This window comes from Parasteatoda tepidariorum, chromosome 3 (assembly GCF_982258835.1).
Source record: "Parasteatoda tepidariorum strain Cologne lab strain chromosome 3, Ptep-v5.0, whole genome shotgun sequence".
Classification (NCBI taxonomy): domain Eukaryota; kingdom Metazoa; phylum Arthropoda; class Arachnida; order Araneae; family Theridiidae; genus Parasteatoda; species Parasteatoda tepidariorum.
Window position 1 is genome coordinate 83,681,941 of NC_141757.1, and position 24,667 is coordinate 83,706,607.

The window sequence follows — 24,667 nt, forward strand, 5'->3', positions numbered from 1 at the left end:
TACACGATAATTTTTGTATTTGAATAAATATTTTTTTGGATGCAAAACCTGAGAAATAAATTTTTTTGCACCGTTGGTATGTTAAATTTCACAGAAACGAAGAAATTAGGTTTTTTTTTAAGATGAAAGAAAAGTATTTTAAACCCATATTAATTTTTTACGAAAATTGCTCGTAAAAAACGACAACTAATATATTTTAGTTCGCGGGCCACAAAAAATGGCTTCGGGGGCCGGATGCGGCCCCAGGGCCACCAGATGGAAACCCCTGATATAGACCAAACTGAAAAGAAGGCAGTAGTCTCTGAATTTCAAGGGGCTCGACAAAAAAAAAGCTTAAAAATCAAAATTATTGCATTAGAAAATACAATGATTATTTAACTGTTGCCCTGACATGCAAAATTCCACGCGTCTACTACTAATGACCACATACTAATGGCTTATTAATTGTAAAAAAGTTAAGCAATAGTATAAAAATTAAGTGAGAAAATTTGAAAAAAAAATTAAGTTTTTAGTTTTTGGGAATGAAATTCTGTAAGGAAAAAAAAATTTATTACAACATTATTGGTGAAAATCTGAAGTCCTAGAGACACTGTTAAGAAGAAAAAATTTTTTTTAAGGGCACCGCAGAGCACCTTTATTGACTAACACGTTTTAATCAACGCACGATATACTACTAATACAGCAATATTAAGATTTTCTGAATACATTAGAAAATAGGTATTTTTTTAGTTTAAGTTTCAGTTTAAAAAAAAAAATACAAATTCAATAAAGAATATGTGATAATCTTGTACAGTTACATATTTATTGCACAATTTTGGAATTGTGCAATATTCGCCTTTATGGAGAATTGTTTTAAGTAAAACCAGCCTGCATTTGCGTTACCATAAAAAGTAAAACAGCTAAATCCTCTCCTGGTTACCTCGGTGAGAGTGGAATTATAAACTGCGATCTGTTTACCACAATTTTTACAAGCACTGCGAACAATATTTGAATGAGCTAGACAACATTGGGATTCGAACCTAGGTCGCTTTTCTCAGAAGCGGAAGGCGCTCGGTTTCCAAAACTTTCCCATGAAAAATATCATAATAAAATAAATCTAATCCTTAATTATCAAAGAAGAAGAAACAGTTAAGATATATATAGATAAATATTTAATTCCTGCATAGATAAAGACAGCTATCACCGGAGCTGTAATTTAAAAATTGCCATAAAATTTTTTTTTTCATTAATTACAACAGGAGAAAAAAAATTATTCCATGTTTGCATAGAAAAATCAATCAATCAAATCATTTAAAAAAATTGTGGAATCAGAAATGATTGCTTTAAAAGGTGCATTATACAACACATTATATATGATTGCATTATACAGAAATTCTGCCTTTGCAAGTGTTATAAGTTAAGAAAAATTTGCATGAAAAGTTACAAAGACAAAATGTAATATTTTTAGAGGTAACAGATTGTTCTTTTAGTTTGCATTATCTACAAAAACTTAAAAGCACACATTATTTGCTTTTATCGGTCTATAAAAGTCTAAAGTATGTAAAAGACAAGTATCAAAAGATGCAATTAAAAATTTATTTACCTTTAATCAATTCTACTTCTTCATAGAACATCAAACTAAAGAAGTAATTATTCCAAATTTTCCACCAAGCGGCAACACACAACACGTCTCCGAACACGCACTTCAAGGTCTCCAACAATCCACATAGTATTCCATATCAATCCGAAACCCCATTCTTAATTGATAAAAATGATGAAATTAAATCTGGAGAGGGCGTGATACCCTTCGAACAGAAGAGCGAGAGAGAGAAGAAGGGATAAAAAAAAAGAGCCGGTGCAAACAGACACTTGCAAAAAAGGCACTGACTGACAGGATGCTAGAGCAGGATAAGCCCTGTGTATGGAAGAACGCAAATGAAGATGAAAAAGACGAGTTTCCGCTTTTGCAAATGCTCAACTCCTTTTTTTTTTCTTCTTTCGCTACTCGATTTCCGCGCTGGAACTCATGCTGGTTTGTAATTCGAAAAGTTATGCCACTTCCTCTTTTGTAGTTGTGTGTGTGATAAATATGTTGTGGTTCAGCTCTGCGATGGGGAGATTATGTTATCTTGAGTATTAGTCATAATATTCGTCGATACATATTTGGGTTAAAGTCGGGTTATTTTTGAGTTAGGGGTGTATGGAATTATCTCAATAACGCGCTTATTGTTTACAGATCGAGTTTTACCTGATAAAGATTTTTTGTTTTTGTTCTTAGGTGTTTACTTTTCTATTCAATTTCATTGCCGCAATTTCCCCACATATTATCAGAAAATTTTTTTTACCACATTTTTCCGTTGACAAGTTAATTTTTTATGACATTTGCTTGTTTGTTTGTGATATTTAATAATATTTTTCGTTGTCTTTCTATTTATAGTATAAGCTAGGGGTGCACAACCTGCGTTCTTCGAATGGTTTATGTGCAGCTCCCAGCTTCATGTAAATAATTTTAAAAGACTGCATAAGTTGCATAAGGAAAATTCGTTATTTGTATTGCCCCTATTAAAAATTGTGTGTTATATTTAATTGGTATATGAAAGCGAAATGTTTTGCCGTCCTCGGTTCTTGAATCATTTTTTTTTTTCGTGTTGCCCTCTTACAAAATAGGTTGTGTAACCGAGATGATCTCGAGCTCACTATTGAAAGGTCCTTGCCCGATTAAATATTTAACGTAATACGCGTAAAAATCTTAATTTTATTTTATTTGCAATTTATGGTGAAATGGCTTGGTAAATACCAGAAGAGGTACACATCTGGAAATGTAAAAAAATAGCTGCTACCGAAAGCATTTGCGACTTATATCCAAGTGTATTAGATCAGCGGTTCCAAAATGGTACTCCGCGAAACTCTAGGGTTCCCTGTTAAAGTTAAAATGGTTCTGCGAGTTAGTACATTTTGTAACCAGTCACGAGGTTTTGAAACCTCTGTTTATATTTATAACAAGCCTATAATTCCTAATTTATTTAATCTTTCGGTTGCCATAATGAAATCATTTCAAGAGTAATACTAATTAAACAGAGCAATTTCTTAAAAGAAAATATAATATTACTAATAACAATATATTGAAAAAATTATGAAAAGAGCAAGTATTTTATGAAATTTTGTATTAGAATTTTCCATTACGCTTTTCAAATCAAAGTAAAATAATTTGATTCCTTAATAAAGAAATAACCATTTCAACGCTCATAACAGTTCTTTTAAGTTTTCTTCTTTAAGTAAACCATAATTAGTTCATTCTTATTTTATTCATTTTCTACTTATGTATGTACCTCAAAAACAAATTCATAATTAGACTGCAGATAGCACAGCGACATCAAATTTTACTGTAGGACATAAATCTCATTTTAAGATTATTAGTCATGAAACGATGAAAAATCTTCATTAATCTAATTAAATATTTCAAAAATAAGTCTATGACGTTCACTATTACCTTAATAAACTTTGTAAACTTGGGGTTCCTCCAAAAGTGAGTTGATTATTTAGGGTTCCTTAGCCGAAAGAATTGGGAATGATCCGAAGACATGCAATCATAATTTTGATCTTCTGCAGAGGGGATGGCTCCCCCTCTTTTGTAGCCCGATGACCTGCACTTGAAGGCGTCACTTTATGGTAGAACAGTTTAACGAGGACTGATCCCGCGCATCCTCGGTTTCTTCGAAGGCTGATCAAAATGGTCAAACACAGAATTATCAGTTTTAAAATAATGTAAAAAAAAAAAAGGCATTAATTTTGTTGCTTATCTGTAAAAACTTGAACCTGAACTGAACCTGAAATCTTGAACTATAACCCGAAAATTATTTCAGCTTACGAGCCCATGCCGGGTCAGGGTTCGTGGTACGGATTTCTGTCTCGGGCTGAGCTTGTCTAAACTCTATTGTGCACTCTCAATATAAGCTGTACAAGTTAGTCAATCAATATTGATTGTCAATCACTATATAAAATCAATGTTTGGCCAATGATGGTATATACATAATTATCATAGTTCTAAGAAATAAATGTTCACCCTCTTTTCTTAGTTAATCGGTATATAAATTTATCAATGAATTTTATTTGCTTCTCTTAGATTGTGGACTCATTGATAACAGGTCCGTTAAACATGCGGCTCGCCGACTATACAAAGCAAAGTATCGTAAAACATTGTTTTAATCATCAATTTAGTTGTCAGTATTTTCCAGCAAATTAATCAATAAATAAATATTATTATCTTTAAAACGAATAAGTAATAACAGTGGGAATCTATCCTTTCTTTATTCTTTCTTTCTTAACGTAGAATTCGACTGGAATCTTAAAATAATGATTAAAGTTATAGTCTGCTTCGATAAAATTTATAAATATTACTAGCTTTCACAACAGTTTTCGCTGAAATCTTCAAAATAATTTTTTGTTCACTAAAATACCTTTACAATAACTTGTCTTTATATTTTAAATATTCAAAAATGCTCTTTATTGTTTTTATTATCTGACTAAACTTGAACGGAGTTTTAGTCTTCAGAATGTGCACATTTAAGTCAGCAAACTGAAATGCTTTCCGAATATACTTGGAACACCTTTCATTTTACAGACAAATAAATTGCTTATGATTAATCTAAGGACGACTTTTATGTGATTGTCCTCAAAAATGCTTTTTTCAGATTTTCTTAGCATATTTATTTATAACAGTTTATTAGTTTATTGATAACCAATTTTGAAATTTTGTGAAAAGAGTGTTCCGTTTTATTGGCAAAGCACTTCAAATCATACAACTCTATAACCTTCCGTCGGCAGTCCGTTGAAATCATCGGCCATTTTTGAAAGCTCGATCACGTCCGGGTTATATATTTGCGTTAGAACACGTAATTCGTAACTTATGGCCTAATTTGTTCAATTTCATTAATGTTGCAAGATAACATGACGTAATTTTTAGGAAATTTTAAAAAATTTTATAACTTTTTTGCTCAGTAAATATTTTTAAGATCTATATTTTATTAAAGAATTAAGATCAAAATTTCAAGTATTGGTAAGTAAAATCAGATAAATAAAATGAAAAAAAAAAAAAAAAATACGAAATAGATTAACATAAGGTCGGAAGTAATAAAGCTAGGATATATATATATATATATATATATATATATATATATATATATATATATATATATATATATATATATATATATATATATATATATATATATATATAGAGAGAGAGAGAGAGAGAGAGAGAGAGAGAGAGAGAGAGAGAGAGTATATAGGGGGGACGGGATGGACGGGACTTCCAAACATTTCTACTATTCGGCAAATTTTGTCTGGTCATTCTCCAGTTTCAGAAAATTTCATTCTCTCCAAATAAAATTAGTCAATATTATATCCTTATTTACTTTTTTTAAATAGCGGTGAAAAAAATATGCAGACGTAACATTGAAGATATACATTTCACCATTCACCATTCTTCCTCAACATATCTACTTCTCTTCTTGTCATTGAAAAGCAAATTTTTCAATTACGCGCCAGATTTTTCTACTTAATTCAAAAGAGCCAGTTTCATTAGAAATTAAGAGATAATATGTCAATAAGCTCACCTTTTCAAACTCATTTGCTTTTATTTTAATGAATTTTTTTTTTACAGTGAACATGTTAATGCAGTTAGGTTAATAGCATTGATGAATGTTGCACGAAGTTGAAAAAAAATCTATTTAAAAACATACTGCAGATTATTGGATTATCTCAACTTTCAAATACCTAAAAAATTTTGCTACTAAAAGACTAGCTAAGTGAAATTTTACCTGACGAAGTATTACTATTATTATTTTTTTTTTTTCGGTTATCTTTCTATATTAAAAAAAAATATAGTTGCTGCCAGCATCACTAGCATTTAAAAAAATTCTCGTCGAACATGCTTCTCTCTGTCATGATACAAAAGCTATTAGATACAACAATATGGGACTTCCATACTTCTAGATTCATATATCCAAACGTAAGTAAACATTCTGGTCCCAAAATATTGTTATTGATGCTGTTATTTTGCAACAAACTTGACTTAATTTTTTTTCGTTGCGTAATTTAGTTAAGTGAAACCTATTAGCACGTGATTAATATATATATGTAACATAAAAAGCTTTTATTAATCTTTTTATGTTAGTTTCTTTGCTATAAAACAACTCCTACTTTATTACTAATTAATTATTCAAATCGAAATACTTTCTCACACTTTTAAAAGCTACATCCTGTTTCTAAATCTATTTTTGGCCCAACTATGCATAAATTTAAATAAAGATCTTTTTTCCCTTTTAAGCCGTGGGAATCACTCGAGCAAGCTCATTAACCAATAGTAATATCTAAGATTTCCCTAAATAGAGACATTTTCGGATTTTTGCAAGATTTTCCCTACCAGAAAGACTGATCCTGAATGGAGTTAACATCACTTTTCGCTGGTCTTCCATAAGAACATGATCTAAAAAAAATACATCTGATTTCATTAAAATCCTGTGTCTGTTTCCCTGCTCGGTCCGACTGCATCATTTTACATATATATATTGAATTTTTTTTACGGTTATGTACTTTAATGTCTATAAGTACGTAACTCGTCACACTTTGCTTAAATTTCGAGTAAGATTTAAAATAATTAAATAGTTATTGTTGACGGCTTTTAGAATTAAAACTAAACGCATTAAATTTATAAATTTTTGCTGCCTTATACTCTAATAACAAAAGATTAGAAGAAAGAAAAAACTATTAACTTTTTTAAAAAATTTTTAAATTAGTTTTGGAGTAATTTAATTTTACAAGTTTTGGTGTTTTCATATAATTCTGCACGTTTAACAAAAATTGCAATTTTTTTTTATATCGTTTAGACAATACGATTCACATATTTTCCTTTCATTTAAAATAAATAATTCGGGATTATTTTAAGGAAGGGTGCTCGATTTCCAGCATATTCGATTTCTATTCGATATTCGTCGAGATTTACCGATCACCAAATAATTTGTGTAGTGAAAAGTTGCCGTCTTCATCTTAGCTGTGAACTAATTCAGCTCTTCATTTTATATATATATTCATTAATTGTTTTATTTATTAACTAGAATAATTAAGAATAAAATCGTTACATTATTAATATTCTGTTGAAAAAATATTAGCTACAATATAATTTAATTTTCTTTTCTTGAAGCAAAGGAATTACATCTTACTTTAAGACTGCTTTTTACTTCATTTATTCGAATTTGATAATTAAATGTATTTCAAGAGATTTTTCAATAAATATATGTTCACTATGTGGCCACGTTTACTGAATTAAATCTCACAGTGTTCGTTTTTCGAATATTTAGTGAGAGAAATTGTTATAAGTTCTATTGACAACATATAACAATTTGATTTTGGTTATATTGAATCTATTTTACTAATGCTTCTTTAGAGTAGATTTAGTATTATATGTTTAAGGATAATAGCAGAAACTTATTTATGATTTGGTCAAATTACGAATTTCATACTGCAAAATGGGTATTTCCCCCTTCCAAAGAAATAAGCTCCCGGCGCCCTTAAGAGTATACTGAGCTTTATGCTGAATTTGGTAAAAAACTAGATTGAATTTGAAATAAAACTAGATTCAATTTGAAACAAAATTATGGTAATCAGCTTGATTGATTGTCCAGAGTGTTTTCTAATTACTTGTTTTAATATATACTCATGTCCAAAATTTGAGGAACTAACTCATTTTTATGGATAGTCCAAAAATAGAAAAAAGAATCAAATGAAAATTTGAAATAAAATGTATCTAAGTATGACAGAAACGAGGTTGACAAAAAAATTAATGACAAAAACTCAATTTTATAAGTTAAAGGGCACTTTAGAAAGACGGTACAAAAATGGTGTAGCAAAATGGTTTTTGTGGAGGGTTAAATTTCGGGTATGAACTCTTCTGATGAGAAAATAAATTTCCCACCGTTCTTTGATGCTGTTCATAAGGTTGACAAATGTCTTGGGAATAATCTTAAGTCTTGAAACAAAATTACACTCCTTCATTATGGCAGATTTTTGGAAGGGGGTGATGAGTTGTATGTTTTCTTAGAAAATTTCTGCCCTGCTCGATGGGATTCAGGTCTGGCTATCTGGCAGCCCTTCAATTCTCTATACATCTTCGACTTCAAAGTATTTATCGTCTTTATCATCCCAGCCCTGGGTAGTTTGTTATTGTTATTGTTGTTAATTTGCGTCGCACTAGAGCTGCACAATGGGCTATTGGCGACGGTCTGGGAAACATCCCGGAGGATGATCCGAAGACATGCCATCACAATTTTGATCCTCTGCGGAGGGGATGGCACCCCCGCTTCGGTAGCCCGACGACCTGCGAGCGAAGTCGAGCACTTCACGGTAGCACAGTTTAACCAGGATCAATACCGCACATCCTCGGTACCTATGCAGACTGATCCAAGTGGTCACCCACCCGCACACTGACCGTAGCCAGTGATGCGTTTGTTAAAAAGCGAATACAGATATCACGTGGCTTGCAATCGGTAACCAAACTCTCTATTCTCATAATACAGATTGACATGAACTGAAATGAATACACCTTGTTTTGTAACAAAATGGAATGGGAGTGAGTAAAGAATCGAAACTTTCATTAATATTTGTTTCTTTGCTTGTTTGAAATTAAAATGCAGTGACTTTAATTACTTCAAGGTAATAATCCTGTAACATTTTCATACGCGTTATTTATAACGTAATCGTTTATCTGTTTTCTTTCTTCTAAAGCTTCTAGAGTTTTTGTGTAATAATAATCTCTTGACAGCTTTAAATTTTTTATCTATGTTATTTGACTATTGAAGTTTCATTAATTCAAATATTTAAAACTGATCATATATTACTTTTAATGTTTTCTTGTTTTTTTCGTGAATTTACAACGTGTAAAATTATTTGTGTGACCTGTCTTAATTGTTGAACGTGCTTTAAAAATTTTACGATTCATAAATATAAAGTTATAATTGTATTAGAATCTATTTTTTAGCAGATGTTTCTTACTGCATACCAGATGTTCCTAACTAATTATTATACAGGTTTTCTTCAGAGGTTAATAAGTTTTTAATGTTTTTTTTCTTTTTCTTCTGGTAATACGGAGATGTGGTACTATTTATGTTTATTGTTATTATAGTACGACTATTTATTCTAGAGATGTCTTTGATTTTCCAAAGTTCCTTAAGTATTGAATTTTAGTAATTTAAAATCTGTTCTGCAACCATTAAATCGCACGAACCATTGTAAGTATGAGTTCGGGACAATTCTGCTTAGTAGGTTGCAAAAGTATCAAAATTATTTCCAACTATGCTGTGAGATACGCTAGAAAGCTCCCAATGTTCCTATTACGTGTGTTATTACATCCTCACTGGGGATATTTCCATATCATGATCTGTTGCTTAAACTAAAATTGCCAAGGTGCCAAATAGGTTTTTAACTCTTAAATTAAGAAAAGAAAATTTAGATGTTTGCCTCGGGGATGATTACGAGTTATACCTTTCAAGTTGGTAATTTTCTGTGATGTTTTTTTTTAAGTTTCTCACGGGCCACTGACCAGAAGTTTCAGAGACTTAGCAATTTTTCTACCGCTGATCATGATAAGGAAATCTCCCCTCCTCACTCACCTCTTGAGTTTGAACTTGATTAATGTATAATATATTTGCTATTGCTCAAACAAGGCAAGCTCCGTCACCAATAATTGATATGACAATGTGTGGCTCCATTGCCCCGTTTATATTTAAAATTGCTTCACCAGTTTTAGGAAAGATCAAAAATAAATCTAAACAAATAATTAATATATAACCATTTACCACTACTTAAAATATTACTTTAGGCAACTTAAAAAAATTAATCTAAGTAAATAGTTTATGTATATCTGATTTTTTAGCGCTACTTAAATTATTACTGAAGACAGCCTAACAAAATGAATAACTGTAGTGTTACCAATTGATGAAGAACTACCCCAGTTTATGGTACCTCATAAGAATATATATAGATTACTAAATTATAAGTGTAATAAATGCTTCATTATTTTCTGAGCGGTTCAAACAAGATTAGTTAATATACTCTGATCTGCCTATTGTCTCTTCATTGTGTTATTGTTCTTAGCTTAAAATGTGGCCAGAAAAAAGTTAAAGTGTTAGCTACTTTCATAGCTATCATACTAACTTTAAGTTGTGTTGAGAATTTTAAATAAGTTTCTCAAACAATGGATTAGGTGAGATTGAGGGGTAAAATTGCATATAAATTTGATGAATACAAAAATATTGCTCCCAAAAACTGAAGTTTGCTTGTTAATGGGAAGCCATGCTGATGTAAACTTAACTTTGTGCCCAATATTGGAATTATCAGTAAACAAGATTTTCTGATTTTTTCATTAGATACGGATTCTTGTCTAATCAAAACTTAGTGTAAGTAAGCTTAACTGTGACTGTTTTTCTATATATTCTTTAGCGGCTATGTTTAAGACTCATTTTGCGACAATGGTGTGTTAGCCAAGTTAAAAATGTTTCAGCCATATGACTTGAATTTTTCATAGTATGATTCTTTTTGATAACTTTTATTTTTTATACTTTTTGATTCAACAGGAGACACATCCTAACCAAACTCTTTGCATCCTCTCTATAATTTTGAAATAGTTGACACAATATTGTGTTCTGCAAGCAATGTAATTTAGTGTAGTATGATATTAAATTATATTTTAATAATTATAGTATGCAATATCTAATTAAGTTCTTGATTTAATTTTTGTGTTTGATGTTTTGTTTTTGTATTTTGTATATTTCATATCTTTCTGTATTTGTATTTTTCTTTTCTTTTGATCTGTGTACGGCGTTAGGATAATGTCTATATCGCCTGCTGCTTTGGAAATAAAAAAAAAAAAGTATGCAGTATTTGTTAATGTGTTGGTATAATTTAAATCATTAGGTGTTAATGATAATATCTCCCTCATTAGCCTTCATGCACAGGGGTCTGTCCAGGCCGAATTTACTACCGTTTAGCGGTACCTTCACAAATTCAACTTTAGGAAAAACGGTAGTTTCACAAATTCAATTTCAGGAAAAACGGTAGTTTCACAAAATACTTTTTCTTAAAATTTCATTTTTGTATCCCTTAAGAAACGATAAATCCATATTTTTGTGTTGATTTTTTAATATAATTTTTAATTTTTCACAAATTACGTCTAAATTTTCACAAAATAGGTACCTGTCAGAAAAACCTAGACAGACCCCTGATGCAGTCACATGAATACAACAGCCACAGCAAGGCTAGAAAGCAATCCAAAAGTAAAATTGAACTAAAGAATAAATTATATGACCTGGTTTTTTAGTGAGTTCAACTGAAGTTGGTATCCATTTTCTTAATCATTTGATCAAATTAAAAAAATGAATCTAGAATATAGATGAGCAATTTAAAGCAGCTCATTTTTATGTTGATTCAGCAATGACTAGAGGTAACTTTCTTAGTTAGCCACATAACTAAACGAGCCTTAAGTGTAAATTAAAATTTATTTTTGACTCTCGAAATAATACTGAAAGTTATAAAAACTTTTATAAGTATATCCAGACGTTTACTGAGATCAATCAGCAGATTTAAATGTTTTGTTAGTGATTTTATCAAATAAAAAAAGAGGGCCTAGAACATATGCAATTTTAAGCTAGTTCATGATCATGTTTTATTTTAGGTCAGCACTGAATTGAAATTGAGGGTACATTTTCACTTCATAACACTAAGTAACATAATATTTTCACTAGGTAACATGACTTAACAATAATATTTGTCTGTTAACCATGAATTTGAAATGCATTTGAATTTATACTTAAAATTCGAGGAAATACTGAAAGTCACAAAAATTTTATAAACTGCGAAATATTACTTTAATTTTGAGTTGTATTAATCAAGCAAGAGTATGTCAATATTTTAAGTCCTTTCTGTGAATAAATAAATAAAAATGTTACTCATGTTAAATCGAAGTTTTAAAAGTAAATAGAGAAATTAAAATATAAATGTGATAATTAATTTAGTTTCTATTTAATGTAGTAATTAGTTTATTATGTTTTTTAAGTTTAACTTAGTATTCTTTTTGTTCCTTAGTATAGATTTGCTAGTATATAAAACTAGCTGTTTTATAAAAACATATGTCCTAAGAATGAATGCTATTTTAAAAATCAGTTTGGCAATATACTGTAAATTTTAAGAGTTATTACTAAAATGTTTCTCAATAATAAAACTAAAAAGTAATATTTTTTTTTCAATTGATAAATGGTTTTTTTTCTTGTGATTCATTGCCTAATTAAAAACTATAGTTTTGTAAAAGAAGTAAGAACTTATTCATCTGATATCAATCTCATTTCGTACATTTTAGATCGAACTCTAAACATTATTGCAGATTAAATCATAGATCTAAATAAATTTGGTTTTGTCCCATTTTTTAATTTTAGCAAAATTTTAAGTATCTTACATCTGCACCATTTGTTATTATCAGGGATATTGTTGTAATGTGCTATAGCATGTTAACTGCTTGAAAACTGAAAAGTAAGCTATGACATATCTGTAACAAGACATCATTCTGTTTGACTCATAAATTATATCTCTATTATGATCTGCTAAAAATGTTTTTTTATTTATAATTTGGGTTCAAGTTTTGCTTTAACATTTCCCCCCTTTAATTGAACTGTGAGAAAGACTTTTCCCTGGACCTATTTAATAGACCAATTGTAATTAATCAGGGTTCCCTTATTCCCTAAGACGAAACATATTACATATTTATTTTGCATGATTTTTCCCAACTTTTATTGCGGAGCACTTTGATTTTGTGTCAATTGGATGATTGCTCTCTCTAATAATAATTAAATCAATATTGTGCCCTCTTCCCCTGCCTAAGACCTGTTTTTATCCTTATTCTCGATGATTCTGAAAATTCAATAAACTCTTGACTGAAATTTAATGTTTCATATTAACTCTCACAATTGTATATTTTTGACATGAGCAGCACGATCAAGTATTTTACATTTCTTTTTTTGTTGATATGATTACCCACTTGCAGCTTTTTCAATTTTCTTCTTATGGAAGGGAAGTAACAGGAATCTTCTTGTGATATGTTTGTTATAGCTTGTTTTTTAGTGGTTTATAATTATATACTTCTGTTCTATGTTCAATAATTTTGAATTGTACATTTACATGCATTTGTGATATACTTTTTTAAAATTTTTTATAAATATTATGTTTATAAAATTTAACTAATCGTTCATTAAAATTTTTAAAGCATTTAAAAAAGATTCCAATTCAAGTAAAAAAAAAAAAGGTCCATTTTAAATCATATTAATCCAATTTTTTAAATTTTATTTTGTTTTAAAAAAAAGTCTGAAAATTCCTGAAATCTATTTCATGTGCATTATTTCATCCCGATTTCACGAGAATGTAAATAATAACACTTTGGCATCAGACAAAATCATCCTACTCTTATATAAGTAATTTTTTATATTTTTTTAATTAATTTAAATTTATTATTTTTAACATTTAAGATCTAATTTTTCATTTCCTTTTTTAAATGTTTAATCCATTTAAAATTTTAAAAATCGCAATTCATATAACTTTTTTTAGATTTCTTTCTATCTTATTTTAAGATAGCATTTTTTTTCTAATTCATAAAAAAACTTTTTTTAATACCTGTTTTTATTTTTACTTTTTAGGTTTATATTTTCTGAAAAGCTAAAATGGCAGCCAAGTTGAGGAATCCTATGATGCTGCTTTTATTTTACAGCATTTTGATGGTGACTTTACCAATTATGTCCTTTTTTCTGACTCAATATTCGGTTGAAAGATTTCTGGATGTTGCTAACTCTCGCAGTTATATTTATGCTACAACTGTCAGTGTTGTTGTTGTGCATATTATATTAGGATTTTTTGTGTACACTGCATTCAAAGAAGAGAAAGTGGTTCCTCTAGCTGAAAAGGAAGATTAAACTTCTATTTTTTTCTTTTTTGACTTCTACACTAAGTTTAGAATGTACTTCTGCTATAAGGTGGTTGTGCTTAATGTTATATAAGTTCAAAGTTATTGTATAATCCAGGAATATTATTTTATTTGTATTTTCAATTTTTTTTCTCTAAATACTTAGTTTTAATTTCTGGGACCATGGTTTGCTTACTTGACTTGATGCATGATAGGTAGAAACTAAATATATTATTAAAAAATTAGCTTTACCTCTGTGTGTTATTTATCTTTTATGCATGCTAGTAGATGTAGGTAACCTACTTTCAATGTGCTAAGATTTTATTCTATGAATTACGACTTACAACAAAGCAGTAAAAAAATGTGAAAGTCAGTAAATGTAAAAACTAATTTTAAAATTATCTTATAAGAACTGATGTACTTTTCAATACAACTTCTCAATAAATGTGACAACAAAATAAGATTACTATCTTAAATTTCTCAGTCTGTAAGCAAAACATGTCTCATTTACGCTCTGTCATTTTTTTCCCTTCATGTGTTTTAATGATGAAATTAAAAAATATAGTCATTACTAGCTGTGGAAGTGGAATATTTTTACAAAATTTTGTTTAGCTATTCAAATATTTTGTGATATATTATTCTCAAAGTTTTTATTTATAGGACTTTTCTTTCATCTCGTACCTTGTATAAAAAATACAAATTTTGATGAAACAATTGTTTTAAGCTGCTGTGATGTGACGTGTTAAGTTGAATATGTGAGGAATAAAATGTTGTTAGGAAAAACATATTTTTCATAAGCATTGTCTTTATCAGTAAATAGATTGTTTAACAATCTATCTTATTTTTATTAATTTTTATCAACCTCTTTGCAAAATTCTAAATTTATAATTTAAATGAAGATACATCTTGATTCTACCGTCATACGTTGGTACTTTAGCTAAGATATAGTTATTTTTACATTGTTTCTACTAAGTATATAATAAATTTTTGAGTTTCTTTAATAACATATCTATGCTATAATTTTTCTGCCTGATAAAGAAAATCGAAATTATTAGTTTTAAAACTTAATTTCATACAAATTTATTTTTTACATTTTCAAGTTAACAAACACAAAAAGAATTTTTTTTTTTTTGTAATTTTTTTTATTAAAATCAACTTGGTTTTTAGTTATATTGTTTTATTTATTATTTATAAGTGTTTTTCATTTATTTATTTCAAGGTTTATTTATCTAAATTTATGTTGTTAAACAAATTTGTTTTGTTATTTTTCGATTCAACCTTTGCAGAATTATTCAATATCTTACCATTTCTCCTGCCTAATAAGCAGCAATCTACTTATTAAAATTTTTCTTCTTTTAAACATAAAATAGTTACGTCAAATATTGTTTTGTATATCTCATAGTCGAAATCTTCAAAATTTTACAATTTTTATTAAGTACTAACTGTAGAAATAGTAAAGCATTGTAAAAATGAATTTTTTTAATGTATGAGGGATATTATGTTTTAAAAAGAGATTTGGTTTGTGTCATGCACAAAAGAAATGTTGATTGTGTTAGTTAGCAAGATTTAATAAAAGTCACCTAATTTTTAAATTTGTCTTACTTTTTAAAATTTTATTTAAATTTTACGGATTTAAAAAAATAAATGAAATAAAAAATAATAATAAGAAGTTGGCGAAGGTCTACATATTTTGACGACTTTTCGCTTGTGCCCAGCGAACTGAATATGATCAAAATGTTGAAACCAGTAATTTAAATTCTCTTGAAAAATGTTAATATTCATCAAGTTTAAATTTTTTGTATTAGTTAGTTTATGCTATCTTCAAAAATAAAAAGAATTGAATGTGTGCCTTGAATATTTTTATGTAAATAATTATTTCAGTTTATCTTATTGTGAAATGTGTTTTCATAGCTAGTGAATTTTATTTTTGTGATTGTCACAATTTGTGTGTTTCTGCAATTTCCAGAGCCTTGCAGTATAATATCTCACATATAAGTACAAATGAATAGAGATCCCTGTCCAAATATCCCACTTAAACTTTTCAAAACTTCATTTCCTTTTGTTTGGAAACAATTTTGAAAACTTAAAAGATTTTATTTGGGTATAATTGTTTTCATGTTGTCTATTTTGTCCCTTTTTGTGATTGTATTTTACTAAAATGTCTTGCACTTGATGAACCTTTTGTTAGTCATTTTAGTGTCTGTTAATGTTTAACTCAATCTAATGTATATATTACTGTTATAATTCTTTCTATTTTTGAAGGCAGGTAAACGTTAATACTTTAATCTGTTAAGCTGATAATTTTGACTCTAACATAATAATTACGTACTAATTAAAAAAAGATTGTTAGTTTTTTACATATTTGATTGTTTTGGGTATATATTTACAGTTAAATGATATTAAAATTATGACAAATTATTGTCAATTCTTAGGTATTTTGATGTAAATAATCTCAATAACTCTGTCTTTTGCTTTTAAATAACTTTCGTAGAAATTTTTTAGGCCATTTAAAGTTTCAGTAGTTAGTGATTTGGAGATCACTTGAAATCTTTAATTTCTGTTAGAAGTTAATTTGCATAATTTTTATTTTGAATTAAAGGCATATACTATTACATGGAATTTTTGTCTTATTTCATTTTCCAAAATGTAAGTATTTATAAATTGTTTTATAAGTGTATCAAGTAATACATTTGTTGAGTTGTATTTTGAAATTTTAATTTTTTTTTTCTGTTTGTGTATTTTTAAAAAAAAAGTTCAATAAATAAGGCATGTTTTTAAAGTACTTTATTAAAAAGAAGTTGAAAGTTGTTCATAATATTAACTTCAGAAAAAGAATACTTCAACTCATCGGTGTATTCTTTTTTCAATGGAACTTTCAAAAAATCACATGGAAGATACAATATATATTATATTAATTTAGATCATTATGTACATTTTATCTCTTTTTTTGTTACAAGGAATACATTTCAATCTTTGTACATGCTTGTTTCATTTTTGACTAGAAGTCTTATTCTTCTCTCTTTTTTTTTCAATAAACTTTCTTTTTTTAACTTGATTTTGTTCTTATTTAAAATTAATACACCTAAAATCTTCATTTTGTGGCAAATGGTTAAAATTATAATCATGTTGAAAACTAGTCAGATAAAAAGACATCATGGAAAATCAGAAAATATTTTTATAGATCAAACACATCCAAATTTTTAGAAACTTTTTTTTCCAATTAAAAACAGCTGCATAATTTTTTTATTCAAAGTGCAAGTATTTTCTTTTCAACTTAATTAAATGCTTAGTTTTTTTAAAAAATTTAAAGTAAGGAATAAGATTTTTTTATATAGGACTTAATTAGTATTAGCTTAATTTTCTAGGCAATTATTTACTAAGTTAAAATAGTAATTTATTTGATGTCCTATTTAAATTGAGACTTGAAACTTCTGTTTATAATGCAGTGATAGCAGTGTAAATTTTTTAAAAAAATTATTAAATTGATATAATTTATCTACTTTCAAATTATATGTTATTATTTTTTAATGTTTATTTTAGTAGTTTAAAACTATTCTCTACATCTTCAAGAACTTTCATAATTAATTAAAACAATCACGCTTTCACTACTTTCTTTGTTTAAACATTATGTTAAAGTTCTCAGGAAAACACTACAGCTAAAGTTATCACATATTTCCTGACACATGCACATAATAGCTGAAATTTTTCCAGTTATTCATCTCAACAGGGACATAAATTGATTTTTAAATAATTTTTTGCTTGTTGGTGATTAGAATTTTAATTTAATGATTATGTTACTTGTCCATTGAATTAATATAATATACTCTAAATTTGAATCATACATATTTTCCTTGACATATGTGTAAAACATTTGTATTTTTTTTAAACACAAAATTTTTGTCATTTCATTAATTTACTCTTAAATCTGTGAGTTCACGTAAAAGCTTTTGTTACTAATATAAAGCTCTTTAAGTATGAACCACTTTAAATGTAAAGCACAGTAGTTCTAATTTAAATCGATAAGTTTTCTATATTATATTTTTACAGAATTTTTTTGGTAGACTTATGTTTATTATGAAATATTCAAGTAAAGCTTTTCTCTTCGACTGTCGGGCTTCATTCTCTTAAGTTTCTAGATCAGTCATAATCCAGTGAATATCTGAGAAAATGTCACAAGTCTTTTGTTCTATGTCTTCAAATTCTTGTTCTGCATCTCTGGTTGAGTTCTGAGATAGAGAAAGAGGACACGGTAACATTTCAGGCATCACAGAATGGTGGGTTATAAGTGCGTTGAGACTAGAAAATTCCTTCGTAAAACCCTGCAAAAAGCAAAAGGATGTATTGATTTACGTAATTTATTCTACAATTTTTGAAATATTTACTTTATACTGGGTGTCTCAAAAATGACAAATTTGGAAAATCAATTGCAGGAAATGTAAGGTTACAGTGTTCTGCTTGCTTAAGCAGCCAGTTTTAATTTTACTGAATTTCTGAAATAAGTTTAAGGACTTGTTAGCAGGTGGCGCTTCAGAATGTGAATCACTGTAACACAATATTTTACTGCATGCGAACATGAATCACTTGAAGGTATACATTGGTTTTGTCTTCAAACTGTGTCAGATTGTTGTTTCAAATGATGACTATTTGGAAAAAGAAGTTTGATAGCTTTCCCTAGAAAGCAGTCATCTGTTGACAAACTTAGTAACAAATTTTGAAATTTTGTGTTAATATGAATTATCTGATTTCTTAGCACAATAGTATTCAGCACCAGTATACTTTTATTAATTTACAGTTGGCTTGCACATGCATGCAAAAAATGCACTCAATTCAGATTTTTGAGGTATAATTTAGTGTTGCAGGTTCTTGTTTTAATTTGTGATGAGATTTTTTAAAAAACTTTTTTTAATTTCTGACGTTTTTTCTTAACTATTTATAGTAAATTATGCAGAATTCAGAAAAATAAATAATGGTTATCATCTATTAAAGCTGTGAATAGTTCTGAATTAGGCAATTTTCTTTTAAAAGAGTTAAACAAAAGAAAAATTAATGAAGTAACAAAATAAAAAAGTAATGAAGTGACAAAAATAAGTTAATGTTAAAATTTAATTTGAAAGTAAACATAGTCAAAATTTAAGACATTTTATGATAGTCAATCAGTTTTATGCATTTGTTTAGTTCAACTACCTGTGACTTTAGAAGTTAAAAATTTTGATTTGTTTTTGTAAAAATATAATGAATTACAAAATATTTTTGCAAAACAGATTTAAATGTTTAGAAAAATCAAGTTTATATTAGTAACGTGTTCTAGTTTATTGATAGATGAATTTTTGTAAAGTAAAATAATTTTCTTATTACATTGTATACATGCACACTTTATTTTCTCCCCAGGATTTTGGTTGATAATTCAAATTGTATGAAAACTATTTATTGATTTCATAGTTATTTATAAGATATACTTTTAAGTGCGCAAGTTGAATTACTTTTCTTTCCTGTCTACTTTAGTCTTTAACTTTTAGTCTTTAACCCTGGTAGCAGAATATTCATAAATTTAAATTTGTCTGCAACCCTAACACTTTCAGATAAAAACTGCTATGAAAAAAAAATTAGGCTTAATCTAACAAGTGTTTAGTAAAACTAGCACCCATAAATAGATAAAAATTATAAAAAAATGTTAAAAATTTAATATTTTTCATTAACTTTAAATTGAATGGAATGATGGAATAGAATAATTGAGATTTAAAAGATGAAGTTCCTATACAGTTATAAAGTTCCTATAAAAGTTACTAGAATTTTGGACACAAAATGAAAAGTTACTAGAATTATAACTAAGGAAAGAATTATAATTAAGGACTTGATTTTTAAATTTGCTACCTTTCAAAGTTCCATTAAATAAAGAGCATTAACTTATATAACTACTGATTGGCAAACAATTTTGGTTAAGGAACTGAAACAAACATGAATTTAGGAAATTCGAAATTAAAAATGATTTTTCTATTTCACAGAAATTTTTAAGCTTTTTCACTTAAAAAAATAAAATGGAGATGTTATTACTGGAGAGTTTTTGCTACCGGGATTACTACTATAAATTATTATTTACCTTTTTTGGTTATATATTTACGCTTATTTATTATTTTCCAAAACTAATCAAGCAAGGAAATAACAAAAGTAAAAAATTGGTATTAAAAATTGTTTAATGTTTTTTTTATAAATATATTTTAAATGTAAAAGGTTTCGACATAAAAACTATTCAGCGAAGTAGTTTTGTTTCTTACTTTTATTTTGTATCCTTTATTAGTACGAAGGATGAGATAGTGTGCAATTCCATCTGGATTTTTTCCAGGTGGGACCCTTAGAGAAAGGGCGTAGCAATCTGGTTTTGTGGTACTTTCGCGGACTATAAAAGAACCTTCTGGTTTTTCAGCCAGAACTTCAAGTGCTATTTCCCTAAAATGATATAAGTAATTTAGCACAACATACAAAACTGATATTATTATTAAAATACTGTAGCTGTATGAATCTTTTGAAATTCATAGTTAAATCACTTCTTAAATTTGACTGTGTAATTGAATAATTAAAAAGAAAAAGGATTTTAATGAAAACTAATATGTCCTCTCTGACAGATCATAATATCTGAACTCAATGCATTTTAATATAACATGTAGTTATTAAAACATGTATATTTTTAAAACTGTTTTTAATAGAAAATTTTGTTTAATTTTAAATGTAATATCAAAAACTAATTTCAAATAAATGGCATATAAGTTATAACAGAGTAAATAGAATTTAATATTGTTTTAGAAATTACTTAAGATATCCCACATATTACTTGAAAGTTATAAATTTTATCCTGAACATCATAAAATTTCATTATGAATATTTGTTAACCTCTAAGTGTGGTATTAGACTGGAAATTTGCTTTTTTTAGGCAGTTTAACCTACTGATAAATCTTTTTGATTGTAGATTTGATTTCCTGATGTACACATATATGTTACTAATATTTTTAAATGAGTACAACTATTTATTTCGTATCATATTGAATTTATTCTGGTTCATAAACTGCAAATTTTAAATTTACCACTGTAACTAATTAATATATTTTTTTTTACAAATAAGTAGTATAGAAAACAAAACAAAAAAACTTAAATAGAAAATTTAAAAAATTATGCAACATAAGAACTTAACGCTTTTTCGCCCATTCGAATTTAACTAAAGCATGATTTTTATTAAATTTCTTTTAATTACAGATTATTGAAATTGTTTGTGAAGTTTTCTGATGCGAACATGCTGAAAACTTTTTCATAAATAAAAATTACACATCCTTTGATATTTTTTAATAAATTTTTCTAATTGTTTACTAATTAGAAAATTTAGCAAAAAACAAACAAACTATATTTTAATAGAAAATTTCTAATACTAAAGAACATTAAAACTCACTATCTTTTCTTTTCTGATCATATAATATTTAATTTTAAAAATTTAAGTGAAGCATGATTTTTGTTTTAATTATAGATTATTAATATAGTATTTGAAATATTCTGATGTGAATCTTTAGAAGTAAATTTATCTTTTGAAGTAATAATAATAATAAGCAAAATTACTCAACTTTTAGTATATTTTAATGACTATTTTGCTTGGCTGCATCATCCTTGCGATAATTTGTGGGCACTGTAGAGTATATATATATATATATATATATATATATATATATATATATATATATATATATATATATATATATATATATATATATATATATATGTAACATAAAAAGCTTCAATTAATCTTTTTATGTTAGTTTCTTTGCTATAAAACAACTCCTACTTTATTACTAATTAATTATTCAAATCGAAATACTTTCTCACACTTTTAAAAGCTACACCCTGTTTCTAAATCTATTTTTGGCCCAACTATGCATAAATTTAAATAAAGATCTTTTTTCCCTTTTAAGCCGTGGGAATCACTCGAGCAAGTTCATTAACCAATAGTAATTTCTAAGATTTCCCTCTTTCCCTAAATTAAGACATTTTACGGATTTTACTTTGCAAGATTTTCCCTAACATATAACCAAGGAGCGCAACTTTTCATGTGCACTTTTACTCTTTCTCATGACTGCTCTTGTCTAATAATTAATAAATAAATTTGTATCCTCCTTCCCGACCTATGACCTGTTTTAATCCTTCCACTCGGCAACGACGTTATATATATATATATATATATATATATATATATATATATATATATATATATATATATATATATATATATATATATATATATATATATATATATATATATATATATATATATATTTTAAAGTTCCTTTAAGTACCCTTTTTTTTTCCAAACTTAAATTCAAATTATTATAATTGTAGATACTTAACCTAGGTATTCCAGCTTGAAACCATGCAATATTGCGCAGGTCTTCTTTTTCTTTAATTATATCTTCTTCAGATCTAAAATAAGAAAATTAAATAAACTCTACTGTTATATTTGGAATGCTATTAAAACATTAAGTGTTATTCCTTATAATTTTATAACCTTTGATTAATAAGTTGTAATAAATCTAAAAGAGTAGCGATTTACTAGTATTTCAGAGAAAAATTTGTAAAAAAATGTTATTAAATAAAAGAAACAGAAATTTCCTTTTTAATACTTAAAACCTCATAAAAAAAAAAAGTAATTTCATATCAAAAAAGCCTTTGTATTATTTTTCCTACAGTTAATTTTTTAAATATATTAGATGGAATTTTAAATTTCTATCATACGGTTAATTCACTTTCATATTAGCATAATTAAAGGTTGAAAAAAGTATACCGTTTTTCTTTGTTCTTTTATATTTGCTTATCAGTAAAATCAATTCGTATTAATAAAAACAATGCATTAAGGATAACTTGGAATGTAATGTACTTTCCTTAGATGCCAAATCTCAGTAATGATTTTTGTTTAAATTTATTATGGTTTCTGTAAATTTAATTAAAATATGGAATTAAAAGACACTAAGAATTTAACTGGCATGTTATAATATGTTGATTATTTAAAACCAATTTTCATTTTAACTTGGACTTTTTATACTTCATATTAGATACGTTTAAAAAAAAATATTTGACATTCTATGAATTAACTAGTTTATTTACTACAAAAAAAATTATTTTCAGTACAAAAAGTGTGATATAATGCATCTAACATTTTTTCATAAATTAATTTTGAAAAAAAAAATTTGTTTTTAATTTATTTTAATCTATAAATTAAGAATATAAATTTTAAAAATTATTTTAAAATTACTTACTCGTATAAATAATTTACGATGGGGCATGCACCTGTTAATATTTAAAACATAGTCAGTAGATGGCAGCACCAAGCTCCCTTTCAAAATTGATCTCTGGATTAAGCTTTTATTTTTAGGATTTATGACTAAGAGAAATCATTTCAATACTCTCTATTTTTTTAAATTTATAAACTATATTATATTAACATTTTAAAATAATTATGGAAATGAAGAGTCACAAATCTTTGTGTTACTCTTCTGTTTTTATAAACTCTAATTGGATCAGTTGATTTCGTGAAAAATCTTAACTGGAATTAATTATGTCTTTTTTTCTAGAATCTTGAAAATTGAATTTTAAATGAAAGCAAATAATATATCTTTTAAAAACAATTTTATAAGTAATATCATTTTTATAATTTCTATTCAACAGCATACACAACGGGGGTATAGCTCAGTGGTAGAGCATTCGACTGCAGATCGAGAGGTCCCCGGTTCAAACCCGGGTGCCCCCTAAATTATTTTTTATACTGGGAAATAAGGTAAATAATTACTTCTGGTACGGTGTTAATTACCTTTGGAATTGAGTAAGAGAAAAGGTAATTAATAAATAGCAATAATTTATTTGGCTAGTTTTTAAAAAAAATTTAATTTGCTGTTAATAAGTGAGGATGGGGCACAGGGGGTCCTTTTTATAAATATATTTTTTCCTGGAGCTCTATTTATAAGCGAAAATATATTTTGATATTTTATTAATTATATAAAATAGTTAAAAAGCTACTGAAATCTGTTAGATTATCAGAATTATGTTTGTACAAAAATATAAAATCTAAAAAAAGTCGCTTGAAATTTTTTTTTTTTTCCATTCATATTAAAAAATTTATCAATAATGAATTTTGTAAATTTGTACCGAAATTTCAATATAATAACTGAATAACTGTTCCTCTTAGATCTAAGTAACTGCAAATTAGAAAAATTATTGTGTGGAAGTAAGCCGTGTTTGGAAGATTTTACTTTGACGCAGAAAAAGACACCGGCGTTACATGCTGTATTTCATAATCATAAATTATTCAGAAGCTAAATATAAAATTTTTCACTTATTCTGACCTAATTTAATACAAAATAATAAAAAAGTATGAAATGTTTGTTTGATAAAAATTCTGCATCAAAGAAATCATCAATTGCATGTGAAAAATCAGTGAGTAAAATAAGATAATATTTTTATCGACGATTAACAATTTGTGTGGTGTAATTAACATACTAGGTGGTTAAAGTACCAAAGTTAGTGACCTGGCGAACCTGTGAACTTCTTTGTATCTTCAATATATTCTCTGTAATCTTCTTGCCGCCAATACCCCATTGTGCAGCTCTAGTGCAGCGTAAATAAATAATAATGACAAAAAAATACCTGTAATCTTCCTGAAGTATA

At 27.3% G+C, this 24,667-nt stretch overlaps 2 protein-coding genes, 1 long non-coding RNA gene and 1 other non-coding gene across 6 annotated transcripts in view; 2 read left to right on the forward strand and 2 right to left on the reverse strand.

Moving 5' to 3' along the window:
- The window catches only part of RapGAP1 (Rap GTPase activating protein 1), a 69,145-nt gene extending 67,088 nt beyond the window's left edge, over positions 1–2,057 (reverse strand). The window contains exon 1 of the mRNA XM_043039489.3: positions 1,583–2,057. Coding sequence (XP_042895423.2) covers positions 1,583–1,613 — 31 coding nt within the window. The 5' untranslated portion in view covers positions 1,614–2,057. The remainder of the gene's footprint in view (positions 1–1,582) is intronic.
- A 6,154-nt stretch (positions 2,058–8,211) lies between these two features.
- Positions 8,212–17,025, forward strand: LOC107449169 (uncharacterized). Its single transcript, XR_002376543.4, has 2 exons — positions 8,212–8,688; positions 13,713–17,025. It is a non-coding gene; the product is annotated as an uncharacterized LOC107449169 (long non-coding RNA).
- LOC107449163 (uncharacterized) overlaps positions 16,714–24,667 on the reverse strand; it is a 207,075-nt gene continuing 199,121 nt past the window's right edge. For all 3 annotated transcript variants that reach the window (XM_087159717.1, XM_087159716.1, XM_087159715.1), the window contains 3 exons: positions 22,358–22,429; positions 20,248–20,419; positions 16,714–18,294 (listed from right to left, as the gene is read on the reverse strand). In XM_087159717.1, coding sequence (XP_087015843.1) covers positions 18,100–18,294; positions 20,248–20,419; positions 22,358–22,429 — 439 coding nt within the window. In that variant the 3' untranslated portion in view covers positions 16,714–18,099. The remainder of the gene's footprint in view (positions 18,295–20,247; positions 20,420–22,357; positions 22,430–24,667) is intronic.
- Positions 23,682–23,753, forward strand: TRNAC-GCA (transfer RNA cysteine (anticodon GCA)). The gene has a single exon. It is a non-coding gene; the product is annotated as a tRNA-Cys (tRNA).